Source organism: Geotrypetes seraphini, chromosome 11 (genome assembly GCF_902459505.1).
Source record: "Geotrypetes seraphini chromosome 11, aGeoSer1.1, whole genome shotgun sequence".
NCBI classification, from domain to species: domain Eukaryota; kingdom Metazoa; phylum Chordata; class Amphibia; order Gymnophiona; family Dermophiidae; genus Geotrypetes; species Geotrypetes seraphini.
The window spans coordinates 102,532,150-102,554,125 of NC_047094.1; the positions used below are offsets into that span (position 1 = coordinate 102,532,150).

The 21,976-nt window shown below is 42.5% G+C and overlaps 1 protein-coding gene across 4 annotated transcripts in view; it reads right to left on the minus strand.

Moving 5' to 3' along the window:
- Window positions 1–15,501, minus strand: part of SPO11 (SPO11 initiator of meiotic double stranded breaks) — a 56,929-nt gene extending 41,428 nt beyond the window's left edge. For 2 of the 4 annotated variants that reach the window (XM_033962760.1, XM_033962761.1), the window contains exons 1-5: window positions 14,727–14,914; window positions 13,569–13,716; window positions 11,587–11,700; window positions 10,480–10,568; window positions 4,418–4,484 (exon numbers count right to left, since the gene is read on the minus strand). In XM_033962760.1, coding sequence (XP_033818651.1) covers window positions 4,418–4,484; window positions 10,480–10,568; window positions 11,587–11,700; window positions 13,569–13,714 — 416 coding nt within the window. In that variant the 5' untranslated portion in view covers window positions 13,715–13,716; window positions 14,727–14,914. Of the gene's footprint in view, window positions 1–4,417; window positions 4,485–10,479; window positions 10,569–11,586; window positions 11,701–13,568; window positions 13,717–14,726; window positions 14,915–15,482 lie in introns of those variants that run through there. The other 2 variants (XM_033962759.1, XM_033962758.1) reach the window with 2 other exon arrangements.
- Between the last annotated feature and the right edge of the window lie 6,475 nt (window positions 15,502–21,976).

The window sequence follows — 21,976 nt, forward strand, 5'->3', positions numbered from 1 at the left end:
GAGTCCATTTCATATAAGTACAGAGGACTCTGCGAACATCCAACTTGTGCAACTGCCTCTGCTCTAAAGTACCTTCCCGCCTACCCAAAATCGGAAGGGCAGCAGTCTGATTCACATGAAAAGGGGAAATGATCTCAGGAAGAAAGGAAGGAACAGGCCGCAGCACAACACGCTAGTACTGCCCGATTCACGATTCAAATCGGTTCACCAATTCGAATCAGGTGAATCGATTCAAATCGGTTCGTTTTTGTAGAAAACCGGACTTACTGATTCATCCTGATTAAAGTTCATTCTTTTTTCACTGCCGGCCACCGGACTCGTTCCCATCTAATGTAACTTCCAGTTTTGCAAAACTGGAAGTTACATCAGAAGAAATGAAAGGACGTGGGAGCGTCGAGGGGGAGCGAGCAGACCTTGTGCAGCGGACCAGTCGGAAGCAAAGGGTATTTTTTGGCTGTCTCCACATTTCTCCTCTCTTCCCCATGATTCCACATCCAGTCGAGTAAGTAACTGAACCGGCAGGGAGGGCTGAGAATCGGCAGGGGGGTGCTCAGAATCGGCAGGGGGGGCTGAGAATTGGCAGGGGGTGCTCAGAATCGGCAGGGGGGCTGAGAATCGGCAGGGGGGGCTGAGAATCAGCAGGGGGTGCTCAGAATCAGCAGGGGGGCTGAGAATCGGCAGGGGGTGCTCAGAATCGGCAGGGGGGCTCAGAATTGGCAGGAGGGCTCAGAATCGGCAGGGGGCTGAGAATCGGCAGGGGGGACTCAGAATCAGCAAGGGGTGCTCAGAATCGACAGGGGGGCTGGTGAGTCATGGGGGCTGGGGATGGAAGCTGAAATCGTCAGTTGAGTCGAGTAAGTAACTGAACCGGCAGGGGGTGCTCAGAATCAGCAGGGGGGCTGAGAATCGGCAGAGGGTGCTCAGAATTGGCATGGTGAGTCATGGGGGCTGGGGATGGAAGCTCAGAATCGGCAGGGGGGGCTGGGGATGGAAGCTGGGAATCGGCAGGGGGGATGGTGAGTCTGGGGGGCTGGGGATGGAAGCTGGGAATTTTTGATATATTGCCTTGGTTAAATAAAATGTTTAAACTTAAAAAGCTGTGTCATTAACAGTGAATCGAATCGAAAAATTGATTCAACAGGGTGAATCGAATCGAAATATTTTTCTCTGAATCGGGCACTACTACACGCTCCTTCAAAAACTCCAAGAAGGGAACATGACAAGAAAAGGTTTGTAACTCCCAAAAGTACTGAGCTGTGGAAATGGCGACAAAAAAAACAGTCTTCAAAGTAGTGCAGGAGCCAAGGGGCTCGAATGGAGGCCAAATCAACACAGAAAGCACCAGAATGAGATCCCAAGCTGGAACCGAAGTGTGAACTAGAAGTCAAATCAACTTCGCTGCCATCAAGAAATGGATCACATCAGGAAGAGACGACAACTGTCGACTGCGCAAAAGACCCCTAAAGGGGGATAAGGCTGCCACCTGAACCCTCAGGGAAAACCAGACAAGGACAGTCTCCAGGCCTTCCTGCAAAAACTCCAACATGTGTGGCAGGGACGTATGCAGGGGAATGACCGTCAGAGTGGAACACCAGACTTTTTAAGAGGCCAAATGTGCACATAAGCCCTAGACGTTGAAAACCGGTGAGATCTCAAAAGTGTAGAGAACACTTTATCTGAATAACCATTCTTGCTTAGCCGGTCCCTTTAAACTGACTCTTGGAAAAGTTGACCACCCAGTCCAACAACTGCTGCAACTCCATGACACAGGCCGTGACTTGGGAGCTCTCCTGAAAGGACCAGATAATCAACCAGCTGTCCAAATGAACCAAAATACCCTCCTTGCACAAAGACACTACCACCACTATAACCTTGGTGAAGGAGCATGGGCTGTGGTCAGACCAAACGTAAGTGCACAGAACTGATAGTGCTTTCCTAAAATCACAAAGCAAAGAAATCGCTGATGTGAATCCCACATCGGGATATGAAAGTAGGACTCCATCAGGTCAAGAGAAGTCAGAAATTCCCCGGGCTGCACTGCTAAGGTCATGGACTTCAGGGTCTCCATGTGTAAAGAGGGGGCTCGGAGTACCCTGCTCATACCTTTCAGATCCAGAATCAGATGAAAAGACCCCTCTTTCATGGGTACCACAAAGTAAATGGAATACCTCTCGGTACAAATCTTTGAAAGAGGCACAGGAACCACTGCCTTGAGCTCTACTAACAGCTGAAGAGTGACAAAATGCCTACTTCTTCCAAGAGGCCTGGCAAGGGGAAGAGAGAAAAAGATCTGGCAAGGGCCGCCCGAACTCAAGAGCATACCCATCTCAAATTATCTCCACGACCCATTGATCCATTGTGATCTCGGTGCACCCCCCCTCCCCCCACGGTAAAACTCCCTTAAGTTGGTGCCCACCTGAATCATGGGAAGAACCCAAGCACAGTCATTTGGCAGGTCAAGCGGAAGAGGAGAGGGAGGAGTGGTCCCAGCCTCCCCAGCGATCACCTCAAAAGGACTGCATCCACTGGAAGAAGCCCCCACTGCATACATTCAACTAGGTCTATACTGGTGAAACTCCCAAAGATGACCTCAACCCAGATCCCCTCTAGCAGACTGGCAAGGTTTATCCTCCGGTAGCCAGGGTACCTTCGGGTCCGCAAAATTCTGAACCAGCTTGTCTAATTCCTCTCCAAAATGAAAAGAACCTGAAAAAGGGAAACTTACTGAACTTGGATTTGGAGGCCATGTCTGCCAACCAACCACAGAGTCATATGGTATGTCAAGTAGCCACCCCAAGGCCATAGACTTAGCTGAAGCACGCAACAAATCATACATGGTGTCTGAAAGATATGAAGAGCCCTGTTCAATTTTAGCCACCTCCTGATCCATCAGTGACCAGTCATTAGACTCCCTATCCAACACATTCTCAGCCCACAGGAAAAAAGGTCCTGGCCCCCAGATTACCACAAATCGCTTTCTAGACCACCAGAGCTGCCACATCAAAACTCTGCTTAAGAAGAGACTTGATCCTCCGGTCCTGGGGGTTGCTCAGGGCAGAACTCCCCTCCACTGGAACAGTATGCTTCTTGGCAATGGCTGAAACCACAGCATTCACAACCGGTGACTGAAAATAATTTTTATCAGGCTCAGGTATAGGATAAAGCCAGGACATGGACCGCTCCAGTCGAAAAGGAGCATCCGGAGTCTTCCACTGAGAATGCACCATATCCTGGAGATCCTGGTTCATGGGAAAAGAATCGGAAGCCATCCAAATCCCTTAAGAAGAGGATCCACCACCCTCAGAACCTCTTTGGTGTCCTCAAAATGCAAGACAGAGGCCACCTGAAGAATAAGCTTTTGGGGTACTTCTCGGTGAAAAAGGTGCACCACAGACAAATCCTCCCCTGCGGGCAGCTCAGACATCCAGCTACCCACTTTGTCTGCCCAACCACTCCCCCTCCCCGCCCCCAAGGATCCTGTAGGTCCCCAGAAAAATCCAGGTCATTAGCAGGGGACAAAACATTGTTCAGGAAAACATAGTCCTCCCACAAAACATGCAGCCACTTAGGCAGGAACAGAGGGGATGTTGGCACTGACAAAGAAGACCCCCCCAGACAAGGCCAAAGCCACCAAAGAGGAGACAGGACCACCAGCCATGTGCATGCAATAAGTTTTGTATATGGGAAGAACAAAATCCAGGGAAAAACTCACAGGCGGGATAGAATCACACTCCCCAGCAACCCAACTGACTCCTTCCCCCCCATCCCATCCCACTATGAGATTTTTTGCAGTCTGCTGCACCAGGACTTCTCTCTACCACATCTTCAGTGATGTCATCAGTAACACGACAGAGGGAAGGCCCCAGTGGGCTGTAAGAAGCCTGTTCAGAGTGTTTTCTCATTGTCGGTAGCCTTAACTTACTGCTCTGCTAGCGTCGGACCTTCCTCCTGCTTCTGTGAAGGTAGGACCCGGCAGAGAGGAAGGCCTGACATCGGCAGAGCAGTGAAGTTCCCGGACAATGATGCCAATCCCAGGAATACCCCCTTATGGTCTGCACCCGGGGCAGGCCGCTCCCCTGTGTAATACCCATCTTTGTTGGTCTAGAGGGGCTAAAGGAAAGTAAATTAGCAGGTAAGACCTAATTTCTCCTTCTTAAGTTACTTTAATGCATGTTAAATTTATTCACAATTTATAGAGATGCACTTAAGAATCATTCTAGTTTTTGCTGTTGTCTTTTCTACCTGCTTGGGCACCTTAAGATCATAAGAAGTGGCCACATTGTAACATATAGAAATCTGAAAGAATTGTTTAGGAAAGGTGAACATATAATAAAACAGAAAACATGATCAAGGACTTGAAAATCTATATCAAACCCAAATACCAAGTTAATTGAAAAACAATTGAATGAAATATTACCTTTTAGTTGCATACATGTTACTCTGGACCAGCTTGTAGATCATGGAAAGAATTTTAAGAATCAGAGCTAAAGCAGGAGACAAGAAAACAAAACACTGAAGCAAATAGTTGAAAGGACTTCAGAATTTTCTTTCAATTTGTAGTTTGGATATGTGATTTTCAAATATCAGAATGGAAACAATAACCCTCTGCTATAATCATCAATTTATAATTGAATTCTTTCTCTAATTACCAAAACGTACTTCAAATGATATACTTAATTAGAGAACAGTGGCTTCCTTAGAAAAAATTTGGTCTTACCACTAATTTTCTTTCGTTTGAGTCCAACCAGAACCACCCAGAATGTATAGGTTATGTCTGTCAGCTAGAAGATGAAGACAGAGACCAATGAGCTGTGAGCTCGGCACTATAAAAGGTACCGTGTAATTCATCAGTATTCTTGCTTCAAAGTTAGTATGGATCAATAAAACCAGAAAGATATTAATAAAAAAAAGAGCTACAATCTTAATCATGAAATCAAAGAAGAGAATCCAGAGGTCTGAAATAAGAAGCATCTCCTCATGGATTGACTAAAGAGTTTTAGCCATCTGCTCTATGTTTACATAAAATAGAAAAGAAAACCTGAACCTGAACCTGTGAAGAAACATCTTCACAGGGTGAGTTTGCTATTGGTCTGATTAAACTCAAGGTAAGAAAAATGGCAGTTAAGACCAAAATTTTCATTATTTTTTGTTCTAACCAGACCAGTTCAGAACATATGGGATGTACGAGAGTAATCCTCATATTGAGTGGGAAAAAGACACTGTGGTCCTCAAAATCCTGGCAATGAAAGCAGCCACCTCAACTTCGTCATGAAAATCTTCTTGATAAATTCAAGACCAAACTAAAAACATTTCTTTTTCAAGATGCATATCATAATCTCTAAATACTTCCTTCCTCAAAACCAGTAAAATCATCTCAACCGCTTTCACAAAGCGACCTCATCCCTGATGTTATATCCTTCCCCTCTCTTCCCTTCTTTTAACTTTCATTTTAATAATGTATTTATTGACCTTTCCATCACCCTAATACCCTCAAATTCATGTAAGTCCTTGTCTTTTGTCTTTTAATGTTCACTCCTCCCCATATATATATAATTATTATTTTACTTTTTATCTTTTTTTTTAGCATTGTAAACCGGCCAGATTCATGTTGATGGTCAGTATATTAAACACAATAAAATTTGAAACTTGAAATCTCTCTTGCTCAAACATTCTACTAGTATAAATTGTCAAAAGAATGCAAGAAGGGCCAGGAAGCAACAATGCAAATGTCATTTGGAGAAACTGCCAAGAAATAACCATTCCCCTAGTTGAATGAGCGCTAAGATTTAAAAGAACATCACAGCCTTATAAGGACTGAAGGAATAGTGTCTTTCAGCCAATGAGCAATAGTTGCTTTCATGACTGCCTCATTATTCTTGGACCCATCAAAAAGAATGAACAAATAGTTGGATCTGCAAAAGTCATATGTCACTTCTAAATAATGCAGCAACACAATAAACAGCTAACATCAGAGCACTGTACTCCTCCCCCAATCTTTCTTTTTCAAAGAATGGGAAAGAGATCACTTGATTCACATGACAAAACTATTTTGGGAAGAAAGGATGGAACCATTCAAAATAGAAACTCTATTTTCCCTATGGTTGTATGTTCCTTTGCAGTTGTTAATAAAGATAATTTGAAAAAAAACAAAAAACAAAGGAAGAGATCTCAGCAGGATAAGGCTTATAATTCTGAAATTCTGCTTGCCACCAATATATTGATTTTAAGGTATTTAAGATCCTTTAACATTATGGGCTCCTATTATCAACAAGCGGTAGAGCCTTTTACCATAGTACTCATACTGGTACCTATTTTTCTCTGTCTCCATTTGCTGATCAACAGGCACAACCCATAGGTTCTGGACTGGTCTGTGAGGATGCTAAGGAACCTTTATCTATTTAATAATAGTAGTAATATTTACATCTCTCTGTCTCTCTCTCTCTCTCTACATATACAGTATATAAAACCATAAACCAAACATCTTTTTTGAGATTTCACACGGGTACTCTGTTATAACACCAAGTCTATAATATACATGGTAACAGATGAAGGGGATTCACACTTGTGCTTATTCAAATATTTTACATTTCTCGCTGATATGTGCAATTATTTTTTCAGCAACTTAAAATCTAGTATAAATAGTACATACAGCCCTTTTTCTCTCATATACCCTGCATGAAACCATCAATCCATTCCATGGTGACACTCCTCAGAAAACATCTACAACTCTCATCTCAGAACTGCATAAATGATTAAAAAAAGTGTCACAAAACATTTTTAATTGACAAAGGTTGAGTGGTTTCATAGCTAAAGAGTTTAACATCATATGCTGAAACAGCAGGAAACACCTCTCTCTTGACATAAACATTCACCAGCTGGGTTACAGTAATGGTTCTGCCACCACCAACTGATTTTGGGCTAGATTCACTAAGCAAACTGATCGTGTACCGATCGGTTTGCGACCCCTTTGCGACTCAATTTCCCTCCGACCCGATTCACTAATCTCTGTGCCGATCCGATTCGTGCATGCAAATGAGGGGAAACGGCATGCAAAGTAGGCAGGGACGTGATTCACTAAACAGAAGAAGGAAGACCGATTGGGCTTGCCGATCCAAAGTGAAGTGACTGCTGAGGACCAGTCACTTCACTTCTTACCGACTCTCCTGCCCTTTAAAACCACGGGCTGGCAATGTGCTTTTTCAGAATACATTGCCAGCCTGTGGTTTTAACCCACCCCCCTCCCCGCGCCGATGCACATCGTGCTGATGCCCGCCCCTTAGAGCATGAAGGGCTCTAAGCCAGTGTTCTTCAACCATCGGTCCGTGGACCAGTGCTGGTCCGCAGAAATTTGCTGCCGGTCCACATGGCTGGCATGTGCATCTGCTACCTGTATTTTGCACTGTTCAGGAAGAAATGCATTTGTTTCTTTTTCTTTGGGGTTCTACTGCATGCAGAGTCTTGCATCTTAGGGTTTTGTTTGTATATATTAGTACTTTTTGTTTTTGGTCCCATATTTGCATGGGATTATCTGTTTTTTGGTAGGAATGAATGTTGAGAAGCATACAGTGTACTTTGTGCAGTTTACAATCAAACAGTTTTTTTATTCATGCATAAAACAAATATAATCACCAATGCCAAATTTAGGAATATAACTTTGTGTGGTTAACCATTATGTGTTAATAAGATTATACTGTGTGTGTATATATGAAAAATGAATGGAAAAAATTGTGTTATAATTAGTACTATTATGGGGCGGGGTTTGAGGCGGAGATGGGAGGGGTCTAGCCCACAACTTGGCCTGGTGTTCTTCAACTGCCGGTCCGCAGACCGATGCCAGTCCACAAAATAATTCTTTTATTTCCACCGGTCCATAGGTGTAAAAAGGCTGAAGAACACTGCTCTAAGCCACATTGTGAGTTCACCACTGACATTCTATTAGCTTGGCATTCAGTCAGTGTTTGCAAATACACATGCAGAACAGAATAAACAGTAAGGCCCTGATTCTGAAAAATGCCATCCTGATTTTATGCAGCTGTAGGCGTCCTACAGCTGTCTAATCAACCAATCGGGATGCAAGTTTAAAAAAAAAAAAAAATGCTCCCCAGGCAGGCCGCCTATATTGAAGGTGCCTCCGGGAGCCTAGGGAGGCCCGCAAGACGCCTAAGCTCACCTAAGGGCCTTAGGCGAACCTAGGCGGCCCTACGCGTCTCCCTAATAGAGGAAGAGACACTTAAAATGTAGGCCAGCAAAATGCCTGCCTACTTTGTAAGTAGACGCAACCGCTATACTTATCGGGGCAAGGGATCTCTCTGTCACGATAAGTATAGCGGCCGCCTGTCCAATTGCCAGCAGGAGGGTGCCCAACCCCTCCGGCCGGAAGATGCCCACCCCCCGACACTACTGATTGCTGGCAGGAGGGTGCCCAATTCTTCCTGCCGGAACGCCGCCCTCCCCCCCGACACTACCGATCACCGGCAAGAGGGTGCCCAATCCCTCCTTCCAGAAGACGCCCCCCCTCCGGACGCCCCCCCCCCTGCTAACAGCCACCAATGATCACCCCTAACTTCCCCCCAACTAACCTCCCCCCCAAACTAACCTTTAATTGTTGGCCGGCCGGCTGGGTCTTGGTACCATCGAGCCGGCAGGCCCGCCTCGTCGAAATGAGGTGGGCCCGCCCCTTCCTGGCCCATACCGCGAAGCCTAAGGCCTGATTGGCCCAGGCTCTAGAAGCCGGTGATCGGTAGTGTTGGGGGGGCATCTTCCGGCAGGAGGGATTGGGCACCCTCCTGCTGGTGATTGGTATTGTCGGGGGGGTATCTTCCGGCAGGAGGGATAGGGAACCCTCCTGCCGGTGATCGGTAGTGTCGGGGGGAGAGGGCGACGTTCCGGCAGGAGGGATAGGGCACCCTCCTGCCGGCAATCGGACAGGTGGCCCCTATACTTATCGCATCAGGGAGATCCCTTGCCGCGATAAGTGTAGTGGCTGCGTCTACTCTAACCCGATTCTGTAACCGGCGTCTGTAACATGGACGCCGGTTACAGAATTGGGGTTAGTGTAGGCCCGATTCTGTATTGGTCGCCCCTCCTGGGCCGTCCTATACAGAATCTGGGCCTAAGGGTTTGGCTGTGGTCTTGTGCCACCTGTGGAGGAATGAGGGGAAGGCGCAGGCAGGGAGCTGGCTCTGCATCTCTGACACTTTCCAGAAACAAAGAGTAACAGCCGAAACATCTGAAGAGCCACACTTAGCTAGCCGACCAAACCCTGAAATAGGAAGTAGAGAATGACACGGTGGCTGTTACCCGCTGCTAACCCGCCGAAACGGGGTGGGGGGGAAGTGTTGAAGGGAAATGGGGAAGACAGAGTGGGAAGACGACGCTGGAAGGGAAGAAGACAGAGATGCCAGACTATGGGGGGAGCGAAGGAAAGAAGATGAGTGCCAGACCAATTGGGGGGTGGGGTGAAGGGAGAGGCACAGTAACAGAGCAAATGGAAGATGCAGAGAGAAGACAGACAGTGAATGGAAGGAATTGAATGAGAAATTGAGGAAAGCAGAAAGCCCTGCCAGCTGAACATCTCTTTCTCTAGTTCAGCAGCTAGAACTTTGATTTATACGGAAGGAATAAGCTAAATTTGCAGGACTGAGGCTTGTATGGATGCTATGGAGACTGGACGGGGATGGGGTGGGGACAGTGGTCGCAGGGACAGTGGTCGCGGGGAGGGGACAGGGACGGTGGTTGCGGGGACGGGGTAGTGACAGGGACAAATTTTTTCCCGGTGTCATTTTCTACTTCAGCTATCTCTCAGTTCTGTGCGGTTTACAGAGTAAAGATACTGGATATTCACAGTGAATTACAATCTATTATTTTAAAAATATTATCAAACAAGTTTGTTTTTAACAATTTTCTAAATGCCAGATAGGTGTTGGAACTTAATATAAAATTACCAAGATTTTATCCCATATACTGGCCTGATAAGATAGAATTCTGCCAAAGAATCATTTGTAAACACATCCCTTAATAGATGGAAAGTCAAATATGCAGGAACCCCGTGTAGGGTGTTTTCTATTAACAAATTTAAAGTTGGCAAGAAAATAACTAGGTAAAAGACCATGTAAAGACTTAAAACATATACAACCACACTTAAACAATATTCTCGCCTCAATTGGCAGCCAGTGCAATTTTTGGTAATATTTTGTCACATAGTCGAATTTATTCAGACTGAATATCAAATGAACAGTGGTATTTTGAATAACTTGGAACCTCTTGATATACATCTGAAAACTGGCCATTTAAAAACAAACAAACCAGGATCGATGTTTTGCAGCTTTAAAAATGGACATGTTTGGTACTGCATTTTTGTGTGTCTTCTGCAAAACATCCAAACTCGAATTTCGATGTCCAAACTCGAATTTGGACGTCATTTTGGAAATGGTCCTTTTAGGTTTGTTTTTGGTTTTTATCAGTAATGCTTTCACTTACCAAACCTTTGTGCTGATTTAGGACAATCACTCCTTACTTTTTTTGTAGTACAATGTGAAATCATTTGTAGACCTACAGACTCGTTAAATCTTCCATGGGCAATTATAGTTGCACGCATATGAAAAAGAGATACACAGTTATTAGCAAGTAAAACATGGCATTTGCTCACATGTATGAGGGAGCTATTCATGTTTGTTAACTTGTCTTCCATGATTCTTACTTTACTGTCAAAAATGTATCTCCCTCTTATACAAAACCGTACTAGTGGCTACCATGTGGCAAAAGCCCTGAAGCCTGAAGCCCTGAAACACCGGGGAGGGGCCTTAGACCCTGATTGGCCCAGTCACTTAAGGGCCCTCCTGTAGGAGGAACCTTAGCCACCTAGGCCAACCAGAATCTTAGGCCCCATTTGCAGTGCATTCTGGGATGCACTGGGAGTGGCCTAAGATTTCAATTGGCCAGATCCCTTAGGCTACTCCCATGGGGGCTAGAGGGGTCCGGGGGAGGGCAGGGGGTCTGGCAGGGGGATGCCTGTAATGTTCAGGGGTAGGATGGGGGGTTCCAGCAGGCATCCTTCCTGCCAGTGATCTGGGGGGGAGGGTCTGGCAGTTTCAGTGATGTTCAAGGGGGTGGGGGTTCCAGCAATAGGGACTGGGCATCCCTCCTGCCAGCGATGTTCGTGGGAGGGGGGATGTCCGGCAGGAAAAACTGGGCATCCTTACTGTTGGCGATGTTCGGTGGGCTCGGGTGGCCGCATCTGCTTACAATGTAGGCCAGCAGTGAGGTTAGGCTCCTGGAGGTGCTTACAATGTAGATGGCCTGCCTCGCTAGGTATTTTTTTTTTTTTTTTAAGTGCGTCCCGATTGGCTGATTAGACAGCAGTTGCCCACTTACAATTGGGACGCCGTTTATAGAATTTGGCCCTTAGTCTGCGGTAGAAACCTCTACTGTGGCTTAGTAAAAGAGGGCTTTAAGTATTTAATTTATTCAAATTTATTAATTGCAACATTCTCAAAACAAGTTTGATGTGGTTTTTATGCAGTGCAGTAATCTAAAACACATACACAAAGATCACAACAGTTTTAAAACATTCAGTATAATACCTACTCAATGTTTCCCCAGCTGGATCTGTTGTTCAAAGTAAAAAAAGGTGGTTCATTTCTGGACAGACTTGAAACTATATCTTGGATTACACTCTCTATTGCTCTGAGAACCTGTGAACTAAAAGAAAAAAAAAGGAAGGGTACAATGGAATATGCTTAACAGCATGCTTTCTTATCTTCAATAAGAATTCAGATATAAGGATTGTAAATTCAAACGAGTAGTTTCAAGTTTTCAAGTTTTATTTAAAATTTGATTAATTGCTTAATCATACTTCTAAGCGATGAACATTGTTAAAAGTTTACAACATTCAGGGGATACAATATGTCATACATAGAAAAGATGTACAGGACTTGCTGTACCAATGGGAAAGAAGGGTAAGAAATACATTATCAGATAGGAAAGAAATAAGGGAAGGACAACAGGAGGAGTGAGTAGAAACCAAAAATAAAGCAGAAAAGAAAAAATAAAAGGAAAAAGGAATAAAAGGAATTGGATTGAAACTGAAAGAGAGCAAAAGAAAAAGAAAGAGAAAAAAAGGAAAGAATGGTTGAATGTAAAGCCGAGGGCCTGACTTACAGTGCTAAAGGTCAAAAGCATCTCTAAAAAGGAAACATTTTACGTGTGTTAAATCCAAAAAGGAATAGAACAAGCTTATTTCTTTTTCTCCTATAAATCTTTGGGCTCCTTTTACTAAGCTGCGAAAGCGTTTTTAGCGCACGCAGAATTTTAGCACGCGCTAAACCCACGCTATGCGGCTAGAACTAACGCCAGCTCAATGCTGAAACCGCTATCGCAACTTAGTAAAAAGAGCCCTTTGTCTTATAGGTGGAAATTTTCACTTCAGAGCCAATGTTTCAGTTGCCAGATACATCAAGAAAGTCAACTATCCTTTGAAATTCTGGCTGGAAAAGAAAGTGAATACAGAAATATCCATGGACTCTGCACCTATTTTACTGTAGGTGCAAAATCTGCAAGATTTAAAAATACTGTAAAATCCCCACCTGCATTTCCCTTCCATGCCTGCCTTTTCACCCATGGATAAAAATATCTCTTTATCTGCTGGCAAGTACATACATAATTTTTCCACTGAAGGGAGGGTAATTTTCAGTCCATGGAATTTACCTGGGCAAATTCCTTTGGAACAGTGTCCTTTCATAATTGAATCAAAGCATGTTATTTCTGTGTATAAGCACAAGTATATTGACATGTTTTCATTTCGTGTTGTCATCTGCTTTGTTATATCTTTGAGGTAAATCCACAAATCATGGCACATCACCAGTTCATGAAAATGTACTTGGATATTCATAAGGTAACCAGGAACTAGTCTGAATATTGACCAGTGCTTGGACAAAGACTAGGCTAGCTATAACCACCAACTACAAAGCTGAGCTCAGCAAGAAGGAAAAGATAAAATTTACCAGGATAAGCAAAAACAAAGATGATAACATCCTGGCAGGCTTTTTAGTTGTCTATTGGGATTTTCAGCTGAACTCTCCTAAGGTCAACCCTCCTCTCCTAAGGTCAACCCTCCTCTCAAGTACCTTTATGGCAGGGGTGGGCATCTTCGGTCCTGGAGGGTTCCAACCCAGTTGGGGGGGATTTCCACAATAAATATGCATGAGATCTATTTGCATACAATGGAAGAAGTGCATGCAAAAGAAATCCTGAAAACCTGACAGGTTGCCAATCCCTGCTTTATGGTATATGGAAACCACAATTCTTATGATATTCTCTGATTAGCTGGAAAAGCTTTGACAGGACTTCCATGTCATCCTGCAGATCAATTTAGAGACCTGCAGGATATATCCATCTACCAGCAGGTGGAGATAGAGAGAAAACCAGAGCTCTGCCATATAGCTGAGGCTGTAATATAACAGCCTCACTCTCTGTATTCTGTTTCAGCAGATGAATAAGCTTTATGACTCATTGGTCCTTCATTTCTGACCTGGAAAATGGATAATGTCTCTCTTTATGTAACTATTTACCTTGTTATTGTGTCCTGGAACTGACTGGTAGCATTTCTGCTTGCTTCCTCCATCATAGACTCATGCTCCTTTGGCAGACAATTTAGCAGAAAAACTCTGTGATTGTCTACAAAACTGAAAAAATCCTGGTTTGTGGCAAAAGCCATTGCTGCAGAAAGAAAACAAGACAAATTTTCAGTTGTTGAAGCAAATACAAGAATTTTACTATCTGGTCTTTAGATGCCAGCTCAGTCATTCAGTCTCCATGTAACCTAAAGTGAAAAGACTTGTGAATGGCATCAAAATAGGCTGATCAAACACTCTAAAAATATAAAATAAAATAAATCTGCTGTGGATTCAGTTCTGCATTTTCTAAAAAAAAATTTGATGTGCTGCCACATGCATTTGAGTTAGGCTTCTGAGTCTTGTAAAGACAGTTTGAACAGGAGAAGGTACTCTCTTGCAATGTGTTCAGCTTTGCACTGCAGATTAGATTAAAAAAAAAGATTCAGTTTTTTTCTGAGTTCATTGGTGCACAAGAGACTAGACTAAAAAAGGCTGTGTCTACAAATTAGATGTAACCACAAGTGCTTCTGCCCCATGGATCACTGCTGGGCTACCAGGGACTGTCATTTCTAAACCTTTGGCAAAGGACAGGATATTACAGTGAAAATGTAAATGACTCCCCATTCCTAGCAGTTCCTTATTCTGCCACTTAATATCAATTGATGCACCAGGAGGTGGATGTTTGCAATTCAGGATTGGCCTAAAATCTCCCTCTAGGAACAGTTACAGGGCAAGTAAAACAGTAAAGCAAATTTCTAATAGTTTATTTGATTCACCTTTCCAGGCTGGAAAGTTCCAATAATTTCTTCTTTTTTTGTGTGTTTAAATATTTTTATTAATTTTATATGATAATAACAAGATATACAAAACAATCCAACTGTACAAATCATGGGTGGTATATACATAGCAAAATAAAGCAAAACTAAACAATAAACAAGGGAGAAAAAAAGGGTAAATAGCAATTAAATAAATAGATGAATATATACATCAATCCATATATATAAATATATATGTATATACAGTATATATATATACATATGGTAGGGTCAGTACACAGGTTATCATTAAAAGGTATATATGTGAGCTTGTAGTAGTATTTTCAACAAGCATTACCTATTGACTTGACTCTGAATTGTCAGCGATCTAAGTCGCAGTAAATTTGGACAGAACTCCAGATTTTAAGGAATGAACTGGTGGAATGATGTTTTTCTGAAGATCTCGGGGTATTGGCTCAGGTCTACCAATTACTTCAGGAGGGAGGAAAAGGAATTGGGACTGGGGCAGAGAGAGGCAGATTGGAGAGGCTGAGGCAGTTATGTGGAGACTGGCTGAATATTGGCTGCATAAACCCTAGTGGCCAGTTCTGTTTCAATTAGTCCCAGTTATTCAATGCCAGTGCTCAGACATGTCAGGTATTGAATATATGGGGCTAATTCTACCTACAATGATCAGCATAAAAAAAGCAAATCACTGCAGGCTGAACTTCTACCACTGGGTCTTCACCAGCTCTGGCCAGATTTCATCATAGGGTTTAGTTGCTGGTTACCATATAAGCTGGCTTTCTCTTTTCTATCATTAGAATCCTCAAATCAAGAATGAATTTAAATGAGTTCAGATCATCAAACTATAATGTCGTAAACCCAGCTGAAACAGCTTAACTGAGATACTGAACTAATTCCCATCAAGAGTCCAGTATCCACACATACAGCTCTCTGCTGATTTGAACTTTCTTCATAATAATATTCCCAATATTTCTTTTTTTTTTTTTTTTACTACTTCCCTCACACACTTTATACTCTTCAAACACACAGACTCAGCTCTAAATTTTGTAAAAGCTCTCTCTCTGACAAGAGCTCAGCTGCTCATTACCTCAACCTTTCAACTCAAGTGCCAAACAGACAAATAAATCTGTGACTGAAGAAAAAAAAGCAGCATTCTCCCGCCAAAACCCGTCCAGCCAATCAGAATCATGCAATCTCAGACATTCTTTTGCTCATAGGCAACATTCTCCCACCATAAGCTGCGCAGCCAATCAGAATCATGCAATCTCAGACATTCTTTTGCTCATAGGCAACATTTTCCCACCAGAAGCTGCGCAGCCAATCAGAATCATGCAATCTCACACATTCTTTTGCTCATAGACAACATTCTCCCACCAGAAGCTGTGCAGCCAATAAAAATCATGCAATCTCAGACATTATGTTCATTCGCAGCATGCTTTACAGTCTATACACAGCAGAAACTGCATTTAAAATATTTAAATTAACTAATGCATGCACTACTCATTCTTAATGAATACTCCTTGCACCTTGTAGCCCTACTATCTTTTAAATTTGCAGGCACTGGTCTGATTGCAGAGAAAAGGAACATGAAACTTTACATCCTGTCAACCAATTCTTCTATGCTTCCTCACGCCTTGTGCACGTTGAAATCTCATTTTCTTCTGTGCATTGTGGAGGAATGCCTAATGGCCTCATTACCATTCATTTCAATATGGTATGCATCATTGTCTACTGCACAAGTTAACTGCCACAGTAGTGAACCCTTTTTGAAAATTTATTTAGATTTTTATCCCATCCTCCCAGAATCTCAGAACAGGTTACAATAAGACATTCACAATGCAAGTTAAGGACATGAGTGGTTACAAACAGGAGTACTGTATACAAAGGGAGTCTGTCTGCTGAATGCAGTATCTTTCTTCATTGAACTCTGTGCTAAGAGCAGAAAGTGCAGAAGAGCCCAGCAGACTAGCAGAGACAAAAGGATGGAGGAATACCATTCCTGTTGGGAGATTCATGCTCAGTCTATTTCATGCCTTAACTTTCAGACTTGCTTCCTGAAGTGTCAGTTCCACATAAACAGAGGCACTGATTTTCCTTGGCTCCCAGTAACCTCTGGAGTATCATGTGTCTTTTTATTTTTGTTATTGCTTTTATTCAATGCTAGTCTAGTTGTCTTTGACACAGGTGGTCACTGTCTGAAAGGTTTTATGAGAGAGAGAAAAAAAGAATTTGAGTAGTGCTTCTGTGACAAGCTACATTAACTTCCAAATGCAGAAATTTATACTATGCATAAACCATTTCCTAGGATTTAAAATGCATCACAAACCATTCACAAACTGTTGTTCTTTGCCCATGTGACTTTTTATGGACTGTACGAGAGTGATTTGAAAAGTCTGGTTAAAAAAAAAAGAAAAAAAAAAGCAAGTTAAATACATACATCGACCTTTAGAAAGCTGTGGTAGAGGTTTTTACCGTGGGCCGGTGATGTATATGCTCCAACATTCATAGAATTCCTGTAAGCATCAGAACATTTACATCACCAGCCTATGGTAGAAACCTCTACCGCGGCTTTACACTTAGTCTGGTGAGTTTCCAGTTTTTCATAAGCTATTTTTCCTACGATATGAAAAAACTGGAAACTCGCTGGACCAGGTATATAGCCCTCGAAACAGATTACGTTGTTTAACTTGCTTTTTACTAAACCTTTCAAACTACCCTTAAATATCAGTCACTATCCCCCTCTTCTATGAAACTGCGCTAGCAGTGTCTAGCACGGGGAGCCGCGCTGAATGGCCCGCGTTGCTCCCGACACTCATAGAGTTTCTGTGAGGGTTGGGAGCAGTGCGGGCCATTCAGCGTGGCTCCCCGCGCTAGAAACTGCTAGCGCTGTTTCGTAGAAGAGGGGGTATGTTTTGCCATTGTAATTATGCTTTGATGTAAGAGGCTGCTATGATTCTTTGTCTATGAATAGATATCTTCACTTTGAGAATGCAACTTCATTTTATTGTGCATCTGTATATTAGTGAGTTTCATATAGCCTTATAATTACACTGCACAACAATTTTTTGGTTAAGTCTTGATTCCTGAAAAGTTTTTGGTGATTATGACAGGTACCAACTTGGTATGCTCAAATATGGTTTTGGTTTTACTGCATCACGTAAGAACTATGAGAAATAGACATTTTTATGTTTACTGACAATAAAATATATAGTCAAGTTTACGTTTCGCACAAGCGACTAAATGAAACAGAATTAAAAGTGTTTTGCTCCCGAGTTTCTTTTATATTCAGTGTCTGGTGCATCACGTTGTAGCATCCAATAATAGTCGGCAAGCATTGACGGATTCCAATTGCCCTGGTATCGTTTCTCCATCGTAGCTATGTCTTGATGAAACCTTTCACCGTGCTCGTCACTCACAGCACCGAGATTTGCGGGGAAGAAGTCCAAGTGTGAATGGAGGAAATGAATCTTGAGTGACATATTGCACTTCATTCTCTTGTATGCTTTGAGAAGTTTGTCTACCAGCTGAATGTAGTTTGGGGCTCTGTAATTGCCCAGAAAATTGTCAACAACGTCTTTCAAGGCTTTCCAGCCAATTTTTTCCGGCCCAACTAACAGATCTTCAAATCGCTTGTCACTCATAACATGTCTGATCTGGGGGCCAACAAAAATACCCTCTTTGATCTTGGCATCAGTTATTCTTGGGAACATCTGTCTTAAATAACGAAAACCTTCCCCTTCCTTGTTCATTGCTTTCACAAAATTCTTCATGAGTCCCAGTTTAATGTGAAGAGGAGGCAAAAATATCTTTGTCGGGTCAACAAGCGATTCATGTGCTACATTTTTCTGTCCTGGAACTAACTTTTTACGGAGTGGCCAGTTCTTTCTAGAATAGTGCGACTCTCTGTCTCGGCTGTCCCATTCGCAGATGAAACAGCAGTACTTTGTATAGCCAAGCTGCAGTCCTAGTAACAGAGCAACGACTTTGAGGTCTCCACAGATATTCCAGTTATACCTGGTATACTGGACATACTTTAGTAACATTTCCATATTCTCATATGTTTCTTTCATATGTGCTGCATAGCCAACAGGTACTGAAGGATAAACGTTGCCATTGTGCAACAGAACAGCTTTCAGGCTTAACATTGACGAATCAATGAAAAGACGCCACTCTTCCGGGTTGTGATCACAACCAAAGACCGAGAACAATCCTTCAATGTCACAACAGAAACAGAGACTGTCGACTTGTGCAAAAAATTTGGTTATATCATGATGCCGGTCTCGAAACACAGAAATTTTCGTACCTGGTGATAGCAAACACCATTCCTGCAGTCTCGAACCTAGCAGCTCAGCTTTTGCTTTTGACAGACCCAAATCTCTGACCAAATCGTTCAATTCGGACTGTGTTATCAGATGTGGATCGCCTGATGAGGATGGTTCAAAATCCGGGTCAATGTCACTGTTAGAACCCTGCACTGCAGTTTCTTCATCTGGTTCGTCTAAGGTCCAATCCTCTGGTGGTTTCGGAACTGGAAGACTGTCATCATGTGGCATGGGTCTCATTGCTGAAGGCAGATTAGGATATTCAATTGACTTCTTGTTTTTGGCAGAGAAACCAGACACATTAGTCAAACAGAAATAACAGTCCGTCACATGGTCTTTCTGTTCTCGCCATATCATCGGAACAGCAAATGGCATCGTCTTTCGAGTACCTCTGAGCCAGGCTCTCAGACTAACAGCACATGTCGCACAGCAAATGTGAGGCGCCCATTGCTTGTCTTGATCACCTATTTTGCAGCCAAAATACAGATGATAGGCTTTCTTTACAAGGGCAGTCATCGAACGTCTCTGAGGCGTAAGTGTATATTCCCCACAGATATAGCAGAATGTGTCGCGGCTGTTACGACACCGACGAGACATATTGCCCGACACCAAAACGTCTATAGCATCAAGCTTACTTACTGTTATATTGCTACAGCTACTATACTACTATACTTTACTATACTGATACTATATACACACACGGACTATCTATATTAACCAAATGAGCAGGATCGGTGTATGGAAGCCACCATTATAGCATGGTGAGACAGCGCAAGCTCGTTCAGACCTGCCCAGACATGCCCAGGATGTCATCTTCCATAAAACAGCTTCCAACCTGGCTAGATTTTATGCATGGACATACCCAGGCGGCACAAACCGTTGTTGATAAGACACTTATGGGAGAAAAAATTGTTTGCATCCAAATATAAGAAAAAATCACGACAAAATTGAAGATTTCTCTGAAATGGTACGTGATGGGTAATTTTTGATGTAATATTCATGATCAGCACCCAAAATTCTATAAGAAACACCCAGCAGTGTTCAGGAAGCAAAAACTTTGTTGTGCAGTGTTACTTACTGTTATCCTGAGTCCAGGTTTTAACTGATTCTTCCAGCTTGCTGAATCATAATTAAATATGTAAGAAGCATGTTCCCTCTCAGAAATGCCACAGATTGTGGATGTGATGATCAGATGTTTTGTTTATGTTTATTAAAATCTTTATATACCACCTCTACAGCCAAAAAAGGATCAAAGCAGTTTACAATATAACACAATCAAACTTATAAAAGAACTCCATTTAAATAGGAAAGAAAGAACAAAGAAAATAAAATAACAATTCTAATGCATCATACCCTATTACAACCTGATTGACAAATAAAGCAAAATATTAATTGATAATACAAATTAAAATTGTAAAAAAAAGAAACAAAAATTATATAAATGCAGATTATATATATAAATGCAGATTGCAGTCCCAAATTCATCAATTTAAAAAGGCCATTTGAAAAAAGAAAAAATGCCTTTAGATGTCTTTTAAAGTTTTGGAATGATTCTTCCTTTCTCAATTCCACCAGCAAGCTGTTCCATAATATTGGGACTAAATTTTAAAAATGCACCGTTTCTAGTTGAGGCAAAGTGAGCCTTTGAAATATGGGGATCAACTACTCTTTTTTTCAGTTCAACAAATTTTATTGCGTTTAGTAGATGAAGTACAATAAATGTTAACAAGGCAAGAAACATGCATGCCGTACCAATGCAAAGATTCACAAAATATTATCTACATAATGTAATACAGCAGGCAGACCTATGCCTATCTATAAGGAGGAAAGTAGCAGCACAACATGCAGCCAAAAGTACATGTAAAATCCAAAAACACAGAGCACAGAGAGACACTGGAGCCATACACCTATAGGAACACTGGGAGTGAGCCATAAAGTAAGAGCCATGTTGAGATGATGATATCTTCAGAATCACAGGTCTTTGGAACGACCTTACTACCCCGCTGCGGAACCTGGGCTCCCTCCATTTATTCCACAAGCAACTGAAAACCTGGCTTTTCACTAAAATATAATTCTATCCCCCCTTACTCTACTCTTCTATATATAAGTTCATGTAAATCTTTTTTTTTTTTTTTCCTTCTCTTCCTATATTTTAAGTTCTTGTAAACCGTGCCGAGCTCCACATCCATGGAGATGATGCGGTATATAAACTTAAGGTTTAGTTTATTTTAGTTTTGATATCCATGTTTCAGCACATGAACTGAATGTCGTCAGCCTGTGTTGCAATAGGAGTTAACCGGACTCCATATTTTAGTATAGGAACTCATGGCCTTATGTTCAACTACTCTAATAGCATTCACAGATCTTAATAAACGCCCAGGCGCTTAAAACAACGCCAGGTTAGAAAGATATGACGGTTGTATCTCAAACAATACTCTATGTGCTAACATCAATATCTTAAATCTGATTCTAAATTCCATAGGTAACCAGTGGAATTTCAAATACAGAGGAGCTATGTGATCATGGATATGAGCACGACCTAGCAACAGAATCACAGCATTTTGTACTGTTTGTAAGCGTTTTACTTGCCCTGTTCTTATTCCTGCATATACTAAATTGCAATTGGCTTTGTTATTAAGGGGTCCTTTTACTAAGACGTGCTAACCAATCTTCAGTATTCTACTAATTTTATGTTCAGAGAAAAGGCCTCAGGACATAAGCAGGCCCAATGACTCACACAGGAGCTTCTGTGCCCTTGTTGTCCAGGGCTGGGAACGCCTTGCGGACCTCTAGGGAAGAGACTCCTGGTCCTCCTGATTGGAGAGACTGGGGCTCTTCTCCCTGGAAAAGCGGAGACTCAGAGGAGACATGATAGAGACCTACAAGATCATGAAGGGCATAGAGAGAGTAGAGAGGGACAGATTCTTCAAACTTTCAGAACATAAAAGAACAAGAGGGCATTCGGAAAAGTTGAAAGGGGACAGATTCAAAACGAATGCTAGGAAGTTTTTCTTTACCCAGCATATGGTGGACACCTGGAATGCGCTTCCAGAGGGCATATTAGGGTAGAGCACGGTACTGGGGTTCAAGAAAGGATTGGACAATTTCCTGCTGGAAAAAGGGATAGAGGGGTATAGATAAAGGATTACTGCACAGGTCCTGGACCTGTTGGGCCACCGCGTGGGCGGACTGCTGGGCACGATGGACCTCAGGTCTGACCCAGTGGAGGCATTGCTTATGTTCATATGTTATGTTCTTA